General features: G+C 30.5%; 2 protein-coding genes across 2 annotated transcripts in view; one reads left to right on the top strand and one right to left on the bottom strand.

Moving 5' to 3' along the window:
* The window catches only part of LOC106685325 (neuroendocrine convertase 2), a gene marked incomplete at its 3' end in the record, with an annotated part of 291,090 nt that overhangs the window by 271,380 nt on the left and 7,736 nt on the right, over positions 1 to 11,974 (top strand).
* Positions 1 to 11,974, bottom strand: part of LOC136795117 (uncharacterized) — a 29,421-nt gene that overhangs the window by 9,989 nt on the left and 7,458 nt on the right. Inside the window, exons 3-5 of the mRNA XM_067044693.1 lie at positions 10,697 to 10,771; positions 10,477 to 10,569; positions 2,108 to 2,188 (exon numbers count right to left, since the gene is read on the bottom strand). Of these exons, the coding sequence (XP_066900794.1) occupies positions 2,108 to 2,188; positions 10,477 to 10,569; positions 10,697 to 10,771 (249 nt within the window). The remainder of the gene's footprint in view (positions 1 to 2,107; positions 2,189 to 10,476; positions 10,570 to 10,696; positions 10,772 to 11,974) is intronic.

The raw sequence follows: 11,974 nt of genomic DNA, 5'->3' as shown, positions 1-11,974 counted from the left end.
AGGGGGGACAGAAGGTGATCGCTGATACGGGATTTGAAGGTTGGAAGGATAGTAGAACTACGAATGAAAGAGGGAATAGAATTCCATAGGGATGAGGAACGGATGAGGAAAGATATACCAAAGGCTGCGGTTCAATGGATATTAGTGTCAATCAAGCCTTTAAATCTTATTCCATTAATTCTAGGATTCCAAAATTATTATTCCTCAAAAATATCCATAAAGCGATATTGAAATAATTCTGAGATAGTTGCAGGACAAAATAATGTTTCCTAATTTTTTTTTCTAATTCGAAATTAAGTATAAATAATTTTATTTATTTTATCCTTTCTTTTACATATAAACAAAGCAATAATAAAAGGAAATTAATTCGTAATAAAGTATAGAAAAAAGTTATATTATAAATTTCATTTGATTGCTTCTATAATTCGAATAACCTTCAGTGTCGAGATGAAAACTATATTTGGTAAAAATAATCAAAATAGTTAAAGTAAATAATAAATCTTCCCTATTAGAAAAATAAAAAAAAAAAACTATATTCTGGGTCCTATATATCCCCTAAGAACAAAAACAATGAACATAAAATGATTGTTTATAGACTAGCCACATTTTAACTAACATTTAAGGAGGTTATGAAACAGCTGAACCTAGAAGGAAGTTAGAAATAGACAAAACATTTCAAAACTCGTAGGAACGGATTTGTAAAAAGAAGCAGTTCCTTGTGAAGGATTATAAATATTTATTGGTTGAGTTCTGGTGTTCAGGGGGTAAATAGGGAAACACAAGATAAGGAGCGATATAGTAAGGATTATTATTTCCTAGAGGAATGGAAAAGGAAAGAATCAAGGAGGTATTACTGTCAGAAAGAGGAATGACGATACTTGATGCCGTCCTAGAAACCTCAAAGATGAATCTTATAAAGCAATTAATAAGAGGTTTTAATTTCCTCTCAGGTTCAACCACGAGTCTCCCATATACCAGACAACCATAGTCAATAAAGGGGAAAATGAGAGAGGAGACCAGTAACTCACAGGTTATTAAAGGCAATTGGTGGATTCTATGGAACTGATGGATTTTTAAATAATTAGGATACACGATCATTCCAAGACATGTGATGATCGAAGGTAACTCGTGTTTTAACAGGATAATTGAATGACATAGGATTACTATTGAGGAAAAGTAAAAATTGTAATAAAGCTAAGTCGTAGAACCACAGTATTAGCCAAGCATACACACAATACTTAAGTATTTTTTTCTTTAATTTTTATTTATATTTGTAATTTAAATAAATGTAAACTATTTTTAACACCAGATCCAGTAGAAACACGGTGCTGTGCGTAATTGCCTTCCTCCAAAACTCTTTCTAATAATTAGGGGGCACGCATGGCGCTAATGGGCTAAATACAGAGAAAACCATTATCTTTTAGCCATTTGTGCTACAAGAACGTTTTTTGTTGTGTTTTTTTTGCTACATAAAATTGCTGAATAAATTCATTGATTTACTAAAATTGATAAACTTGCAAAATTAAATAATTTTTATAAACCTCAACTATGAAGCAATGTGTGAAACGATGAATAGTAAATAATTTCACTTTAATATGATGGTCGATCATTATAATGTTTAAATAATAATTAATGTATGTAATTAGTGACATTATATGAATCACTAAGATTAGTTCTCAAATAAAAAAATATATTTAAACCAACTTGTCACAAAGTATTCAGTCAGAATATTACATGTATTTCATAATAAAGATCTATGTAATATATAGTGGCATTGATAGAATATGTGTGTATTACAGACGCATAAAATTAATCCAAATTCTATCTTTAGATTATTTGGTTTTTGCAAATATGTACACACAAACGATACAGTTCTGTTATAATACTCCGTTAAACAAAGAAAAACAAGGAAACTGTGATATTCTCGAAATATGAACATTCCCTCAGCATCGCTGCTTTTACATTATTTATTTGTGTAAATAAAATGAGGCATTTACTTTGAAATAGATTTGTGTTAATAAATTATATTCTCTGCATTTTCTAATTTAAATTCAGATGTTAGTATCTAATGTTAATTGTTAGTGTGAAAGCTTCTTAATAGTGTTACCAATATTTGCTGGCAATATTTCACCCACTGCAGCTGGATTCACATTACTCCGTTGGGGAAGTTGGTTGGGTCCAACGAAAGCTAAAACAGATTTTTTATTTAAACATATCCATGATATTCTGAAAAAAAAAAAAGCCTTTCATTATTCCAAATGATTGTTTCTAGAATTTTTATTTTATTATTTCATAAAAATGCACTTATTTTTTTTTTTTTGCTAAATTTTATTAGTTACGTAGATCGCATCGAAGAGAGAAGTATTAGGAAAACTAAGTCATTATTTTAGAACTTTTTAAGCAGTGTAAAATGTAGATTTGCACTCTTTCAACGACATCGACAAATGGAAAATCGCAAATTCGGAAAATGTTGAGTCTATATGTTCAATGTCCAATTTCAGTTAATCTCATTCCTTCCTGCAAAGAAGCTCTCATACAACGTTCAAAATTGAACTCAACAGCTTCACATAACATGATTATAAAAAGCAAAACTTAGACATAATAAAATCTTAAGATTTAAGGATTAGTAAAAGACAACTTAAAAAGAAGGTAAGGTGAGAGTATCAAATATTGTTGTTATCAGCATAAGCAGCAATGGTCTAATCTCAAAGAAAAGAAACATCATAGCCTCTGAAGTTGTTCTGGCTGTTGTGTTAATTTTATTTTTTGCTCTAAACAAGCAAGTGCATAGAAAATAAGGTGCTTCCCAATTCTTACTTTTTGTATGCAATTTAAAAGTTCATTATTTGGATAATCAAGAGTCCAATTATTTTTTTTAAACAACTGATTTAAACGTGGGCCTCCATCTAGGAATGTCGATACAAGGAAGCATGGTGAAGGTTTCAACCTTGATAACCTTCTCCAATAATTTGAAAACCAGTTTAGAAATTAAAGAACCTATTTAAAATTGTGGTAAAACATTAGTCGAAGATATTATTGTATTCAACGTTGCTTACAATTAAATTATTACTATTTAGAAAGGCGTTTTTCAAAAATGATTATGAAAAGAGCATATTTTATGAAATTCTCCCTTATCTTCTGTTAAGTTTGAAAATCCCGTCAAAATTGTTGGGAAACTTCATATTTGACCTCAGTAAGTTCCAATAACGCCCTTGCCAACAACAAGAGGAAATCAAGTAAAACAAGAACCTGAAATGTCTCAAACTCATGTCGCGTTGAGGATTTGGATGATCCAGTTCTTGAGGTATAACTGTTACACTGTGGATGTCCTCTTCGCAATGGCAAGTATTCAGAAGAGATTTTAGTGGCAAGAATTGGGTCACAGAGACCTCCTGCATTCACTGGAATCCCTAACATTGTGGTACAGCTAGTGTATTTATTTTTTTAAATGATATTTTATCATTAGGTTCTGTTTATATTTCGTTATAAGGTATCTCTGTGTAAAAAGTATGTTGTTGTTTTTTTTTTCCTTCTCCTTCCCCCTGTATATCTAGAATCCAATCTTGGTCACAAAATATTAATGCCTACTTAAACATCCTTCTAATTTTAGCTCTAATAAGAACATAAATAAGTGATATTAGGAAACACACTGCGATTCTCTGGAAGTTTATTTATTAATTTTTTATATTCAACTACATAATTTAAACTGTCAAGGGTTTTAGTTCTTGTTAATCTCAGCATACGAAAAGAGATAGTTTTCCGTGATGTTTTTGGTTTTTTCATCCTATGTGGAAAGTGAAAAAGATGAAATATCGAAAAATGGTAACTGTAGGCGATATTTGAGTCAATTATCCTATCGTAGTCACACACACAAACAAGGGAGAGAAATGATTTGGAGGAAACTTGAAGAACAGAAAGATTTAGTAATAAGGTCTACAAGATCTTCAAAGAGGTGGAATTAGATTTACCAAAGGAAAACCAACTCAATCATCTAGTGCATATCTCCTTGAAGATATTAGTTTCTATTTGACAATCCTTTTGATATTTATGTCAGATATTGTGTTTTCGCTTCTCGAAAAAGTTATTTCTTTTGATAGTAAAATATTACATTTGCCTGGTGATACATAAAGAAGATCTTAATTGTATTTTTCAAGTTTATCAACAAATAACGATTTTTTCCATACAATGGTATTAAAAATGAACATTTTTTTTAATGAGATTTCAAAAATTTCAACAATTAAAGAAAAAACCTCGATACTTATTTTTGAGAATATGGGCGATATCCTTTCGGCATTGAAATAGCAACTTTTGAAAAGCAATTGCTAGACTGACCTAATAAGGTTTTCGGAAATCAAAATGAGTATGGTGTACTTGAATTTCATATGGATACTAATTTGTATCAAAGATTAACAATAGACATACATTATTATGAGAGCTTGAACAAGTCGAAAAAAATTGATGTTCCTAGTATCTTTGGCTCGACATCCATGTGTTAACAAACGTTTTCAACAAGAAAATTATTAAATTTAATTGGAGAACCAAATAAACAATGAGAACTTTGTTGAACTTTGATTTTGAAAAACGCCCTTAATATTTTTAGTGCCAAGCGTATCGTATATATACAAAGAATACCAGACAAACTCGGTTGACTCCTCTACAGAAAAAAAGTCATGAAGGAGATTTAAATTCCATCAAAATTTCAGAGTTTACGTTTACAAGCTTCGTAAAATTTAAAAAAAAAGAAAAGAAAAAATGAAATAAATAAATTATCCTCCCACCGCCCGCGACTTTTCTCCAACACTATATCACGTTTTTTTTTTTATGCTTTGCACCGAATTCACAATTCAATCCTATATTTGGTTATGGTCCTGGAATAATGGCATTACCGTCAGCCAATTATCAATTTATTTAAATTTAATTTTATTAGGATTATGATTTTTAAAAACTTTTTTTTTCTTTTACTGACACAATAAACAATAACGAATGATTATGTAATTATTTGTATATACGAATATATCGTTCTTGACACTTTTCGAAAATGCTATGAATAACTATAAGCATTAAAATTATTAGGTTAATGCAAGTACATTGTTCTCATTAAATCAAATTTTTACTACTTATATGTATATTTATATTAAGTAATTATGTTTAAAAAAAAATGTTATCAAAGTATACTTTTCACCTGAAGATACTTTCACCTTATAAATTTCTCCTGAAGATTTTAAGGATAGCTCTTTATAACTGCAGAAATAATGACTTCGTTACTTTACCGACCGCAAGAAATAATAGCTACTAACAGAAAAAGAACGCGAAAAAATGCACAATGGTGAGCTCAACCTGAAATCCTGTGTGTTATTAGAACCTTTTGCAGTAGAAAGTGGTCAGGTTCACCCAATAGCTCCTCTCCTGTTTAATATCGCTCAACAAGCAATTATAAATAGAGCAGGAATAAATCAGGAAGATGACCCAAGTTGTGGACTAAGCAGACGACGTCGTCATCTCCGGTAGATCCCTTCAGTGCAGGATGGATTTTGAAGCGATGGATGTCGAAGCATAAAAGATGAGCCTGCATATTAATTGGGAAAAAATGAAGTTTATGGTATTGGGCAAGAAGTCACTGATCAGGGCCACTTTGTAATGGGCCCCTACAATTTCGAAATGGTAAAAAGCTTTTCTTACATTGGCTCTATCATCAATGATAACCACAATGAAGAAGAAGAGGTTAGAAGGAGAATTGCAGCTGGAAATTGAACATATTTCTTCATTTTAGGGCTAATCAAAAGCAAACTCGTTAGCCGTACTACCAAGTTTATGCTGTACAAAACGTTGATAAGGCCAATCGCTACATACTGTGGAGATACCTGGACCCTAAGCAATAAAAGCATTAACCTGCTAGGCAGGTTTGAAAGAGTAATTCTGTGGAGGATCTTAGGGCCCGTATACGAGAAAGCTAATTCCAAGTATGCCAATTCCTTGGCGATGAAGGAAAAATGGTGAACTGTTTGGTCTCTACAAAGAATGTAGCATCTTATCATATATCAGGATACAGAGGCTTAAATGGCTTGGCCATGTGATGAGGATGAGCGAGGAAAGAGTGGCTCATAAATTGTACCTTAACGTTCCGGATGGTGTAGGGCGACGTGGTAGGCAGAAGGGCCGTTGAAGGAATGCTATGGGGGCAGGATCTGCGACAACTGAGGATCCCTCTTACTCTTACAGAAAGTAGAGAGAGATGGTTGGCGGCTGTTGATCAGGCCAAGGGCAGCTTCATGCGCCTGTTGTGCCAATAAAAGAATAAAACAGAAAATCCTAAAGACAACAGCGAATGAAACCAAAACGTTATCAACTTTTCTACTACAATAGAACTCAATTATGAGGTAGATAAGTGTCAAATTAGTATAAATCAACTTAAGAAGAGAAGTATCTCTAAACGTCCATTAACTTATCGAACGCCAAAAATCAACTACATCACTTTTCAGTTTTTTTAAAAAACATTTGATGACAAATTTATTGTCCACTTACTAGAAAAATACGACAAATTTGGACATCCTTACCTTACTAAATACAGGAAAGAACGATAAAGAAACATACACACATTTACATTTATATATATATATATGAGAGAGAGAGAGACTTTAATTTGAGTATCCAATATCTTGGCAGTAATTTTCCTCTCTCTTGGCATTTTGGCTTTCATTAATATAATTAATTTATATACTTAACATTTATACCTTTTTTGTTCAAGTTTTCTTTTTTTAATTATTTTTCTCTTGATAATGCTTTAAATTTCTTCTTTCTTCCTTTATTTTTTGATCTTCTTACTTCTGTATTCAAGATTCCCTTCTTTTGTCTTGTTGTAGAAATAAAAGAAATGTGGGCCAAATTGGCGGTATACATGTTTTAATTTATATTCTGATTCATTCTATTATTGTTATTTTTGAAGATCTGTATAATTTGTTATACATTATAACTAATTGTATGGTTTATCAAAGAGGGTGATATAAATGATAATTTATTATAAAAAGCTATAATTCACTAATGGAGTGAAATGATACTAATTTCAACTCCATAAAATATTATGAACAGATTAAGAATCACACACAATTTATCTGAAAATGGTTCAAAACCAAGCAATAAAAATTTTACTACTCTCACATGAATTTCAGCTTGATAATTTACTGGTTTCCTGAAATTTTGAAAAAAATGAAATCATTCTCATATAAAGTTTAAAAAATCGCCTCTTATAGGATCGATGACATTACTTAATAAGTTCCAGTATTTTTTTGTTAAAATTTATTTGACTAAAAGGCAAGTAATGAAAACTGCTTACCCCTTATGTTGCTGCCAGTGGGCTCCAACATTAGATCAGGTGAATGTAAAACAATCTCATGATAAACCGGTGTAGGTTGTCCTAAAAAAAATTGACTTTTTAAGTACGTATGTATTCATATATAATTTTTTTTATTAGTAATATATATGAAATCAAAGTGATTCAGTATAATTTAGCAAAACATCAATCATTATTAGCGTCAAAAAAAATTTTCAAGGAAGTTAATGTTAAATAAAATATTAATAATAACAACAATACTGTATGCGAGGCTATTAAACAAAAATTATATATGTTGCATATTCCTGCAATTTATGTTCCTACATATGGAAGATGAGCTTTACATGATACCAGCATTATGTTCCACATGAGGCCAATTATTTAGCGAGTAGAAAACGAAAAAGACCATTCAGTGAAGTCTAAATATATTAGAATGCTTCAGGACACAACATTATGATAAACTCTTAACAGACGTATTAATACTTAGTTAATTCAATTAATATAATTCTAATATTTTTATTACCATAAGATTAAAATATTTTTTTTTTTTAATTATTTATTTATTGTAATTTACAACTATACAAAATAATACAATAGGTAAATATGTAGTATGTTTCATATACACTTGAAAATCTTGGGAAGGAACCACCCATTGGTGGTACTTCAAACATTAATTTAAACTAGAAGGTCCCGTGGCCATCTTCTTTTCAGACGCCTCGGAGGATTATCAGGGATTGTTAAGGATGAAAGATTAAAAATTAATGGGTTAGGATGGTTAAGGAGTTTGGAATAAAAAGACGCATATCTGGTTTAGGTCAAATCTGCAACGAATGGGATGTTAAGGTCTTTATGAAGAGTTTATTTGTGACGTAATAAGGAGCATCAAGGATTTTACGTAGGATTTTGGATTGTAACGATTGGATGCGGGAAGAATTTGATGGTTTGGTGGAGCCCCAGAGCTCAATTCCATATGTCCAAATTGGTCTGATTATTGTAGTGTATACTAATTTTTTGTAGTGAATGGGAAGTTTAGAGCGTTTGTCAAGTAAGTGTTGTAGCAATCGGAATCTACGAGCAGTTTCTTGTCGTTTCAGTCTTGTGTGTGGATTCCAAGTAAGTCTCTTGTCAAGATGGAGTCCTAAGTATCGAATTTGTTCAACAGGCGTTAAGATTAAAATATAAAATAATAATAAGGAAAGATGTGGAATGGTCCCTTTGATAAAATTCTAAAAAATATATTTAGAAACTCTAAAAGTGAAATTGTCGGAGACGCAGATACCCTTAAACGTTATTGAAGTTATTCATAAGTAAATATAATTATATTTAATCATTAGAAACGAACCAAAAAAATAAAAATAATACTGACCCCTTTGAATATAGCAGGATTCCAGTGACATTTAGAAGGGCCATTGAAAGAAAAAAAAATCCTGCAAACGTGAGGATTATGACACTCACCCCGAAATGATAAATATTGATGTCCAAATAATAAAAAAATAAAATTCATTTAAATTAAATCTGCTCAATAAAATACTTGCTCCGAAGAATCGGAATTGTACTATCCCCACAATATGATGGCCTACGTAACAGTACCATTTACTAGGGGCATATGATCTGATAAGGGCAAAGGAAAGGTTAAAGATACAATATATTGGAGGCTGACATATTATATATAACAGAAACGTTTCTGGACGTGGCTAAGAAAAATTATAATCTCAAATTAAAATATGCTAAACACAAAAATGTTTCTAAACATTTGGATAATGGTTGGCCCTCGGAGGTTTCACGGAAGATCAGGGTGAATATTTTGTCCACTTTTTTTTTATTTAGTCCAGTCTAATGAACGAATGAACAACATTATTAGTATAGGGTACTTGTGTAGATAATGGACGACCAAAAGATCTGTCGGTGGCAAATGTAAGAAATACTGCACTGAGGTAAGTAAATACCTGTCTACAAAGAACGATTCTTGCATACCTCCTCCAATTCTGAGAACAACTCACCGGAGAAGTCAGTTAGATCATTTGAAAATATTCATAGTAAACAAAGAATTTTAAAGTATAATTCAGTTGGACTAAAACTCAAAACGTGTTATATTAGATCGCATGTCAAATCTTAAAATAAAAAATAATACACTTCATTTGATTGCTAATTTGAATAATGGTGTTCATTTGTCTATTCTTTTGTTTGTATATATTTTAAGAGAGTTTTTTTTTATTTTATTTTATTATTATTTTTTTTATTTATTTATTTTTATTTATTTTATTTTATTTTATTTTTTATTTTAGTATGTATGAAATCATTCATCAATATTACCTATTGCCCACAACTGTGTGGCAGATTGTAATGTTAAGATTAAAATATAAAATAATAATAAGGAAAGATGTGGAATGGTCCCTTTGATAAAATTCTAAAAAATATATTTAGAAACTCTAAAAGTGAAATTGTCGGAGACGCAGATACCCTTAAACGTTATTGAAGTTGAACGTGAAGAATTTTAAAGAATAATTTAGTTGGACTAAAACTCAAAACGTGTTATATTAGATAGCATGTCAAATCTTAAAATAAAAAATAATACACTTAATTTGATTGTGAATTTGAATAATAATAGAACTAAAGCATTTTGAATTGTGCCATTTCCATTTTATTTTATTGATTTTTTTTTATGACCTGTTCTGCACTCTGTAATTTTTAATGTGAATTGAAATTGTATGGTTAGGCAATAAACTCTTCTGTAAATTAACACTAAAATCTCTAGTTATTTTGTTTTACTACTTCTGGTTTTTATTTTGTTTTTTAATAAAGAGAAAGGTAAGTAAAAACACGATTTTTTTAATTTTCTCCGGTTCGTTAGTATTTTTTTATTTTATGTACCACTGACAAAATTGTACGATATTGTCCATTTTGTACATAGTGGACAAAAGTCAACCCGCCCTGCGGAAGAATTGTTGGTATAATATAAGTTAACTGAACCCAAAAGACTGGCGGGAATCTGTCCAATCAGACGCTCTACCATGAGAATGGAGATGTCATCCGAACATCAAATACTGAGGAAGATACAATTAAATTAAAGCTAGCGAATTCTGGGAAGAGCTGCTAATTTAAGTTGAACCACATCCTTTATAAATTAGCGACCCCTTGCTAGATCAAACCAGAGGTGAGATCAGTCGTGTTAGTTAACAAGTGTTCCTGGAAACCATCTTTTCCAGGCTGTGCCGCCCTCCACAAAACGACATCCTGTCTTGCTAGAATGAATACATACAAGGTTTATCAGGAGTATTAATGACATTATCCGGCTTCCAGTAAACAACTTAAAGTCAAGATAATAAATCAATATCGAATAATAAATATTTTATAAATTATTTTTCTTACCATTTGGATGGACTTCGCATTGGACAACAAATCCAGGCATTTGGTAATGGTGTAGAACAGGAATACTTCGTTCACCTTAATTGAGAAAGTAAAGATTACTTTTGATTTAGAAACACTCACATACTTACATAATTGGGATATTATAATTTTAATTATACTAGGTATATAAAATTAATACATGAAATTAATATTTGCTCATAAACATAAGAGGAACAAAATCCAAAGATGGTCTTTGTGTTGTATTCTTGAGAAGAATTTACTATTTCTTGAGTAAAGGTTTAGTATGGAAGTCTGCCTTGAAGCTGAACGACCATTGTTACCCCATCATAGTTCAGAGTATCGATTAAATTTATTTATTTATTAATCTATTAAAAATGAATTCTCATAAAATTTTGGATAATATTTCGATTGAATTTGTTTCTTCATTAAAAAGATTCACAAGCAGTATAAATTAATATTATCATTAAAAAAATTAAAATAATGGTCGTTAGACAAAGAAAATATTAATTCTGTAATTGCTCTATTTTATTTCTCGGCTTTTAGCAATTAGGGCGTTTCCTTGTCTCGATATTACAGAATTGTATTAAACAATTTTCTTTAGTTCATCCAATAATAGTTTTTCCCTCTTTAATGTAGCGTCACCCTCTAGGAGTTTTCCAATGCAAGGTTTGTATTAGAAAAACGTTTTTGTTCACCTATTTTCTTCTACCCTCATCAGATGAACAAATCATTGATGACTTCTGAAAAGGTTTCCTTTTCAGTGCCTTCAATCACTCTGATAATGTGATCAATATGATGAATGAATGAACTTCGTATCCGGAAGTTCATTTTTAAAGACAATCTAAGTAGTTTCTGGGTATCTTGTTATATTATTGCCAATATTACTATATTATTATACGACTTTCTTCTTATATTAAAAATAATAACACCCAGGGGACAGTGTTATTTTTAAAACAAAAAATAAATAAATAGTAATTAATTCTCATTGCTAGAATTGTTGGAAAACATTACCATTTTGAATTTAATAAATCAGCTGTTCTGATCAGTTTTATTATAAACTAAATATGTAATTAACGAATGTATACATATTTTTACATAAAATGGGATCCATAATTAAAATTATTCAGTACTAAATAAAAAATTTTGCGAAAGATTTGTTTGTATTAATAAATTTACATAGACCGTATACAAATAAACTAATTTTTGGTCAATTAATGTACCTATTGAGGTATACATGGTTTACCTATGTATTAATATATACATGGTTTACCTGTGTAT

The sequence above is a fragment of the Halyomorpha halys genome, unplaced genomic scaffold, assembly GCF_000696795.3.
Source record: "Halyomorpha halys isolate HHAL.00 unplaced genomic scaffold, Hhal_1.1 Scaffold681.1, whole genome shotgun sequence".
NCBI lineage: Eukaryota > Metazoa > Arthropoda > Insecta > Hemiptera > Pentatomidae > Halyomorpha > Halyomorpha halys.
This window is presented reverse-complemented; position numbering and strand designations above follow the sequence as displayed.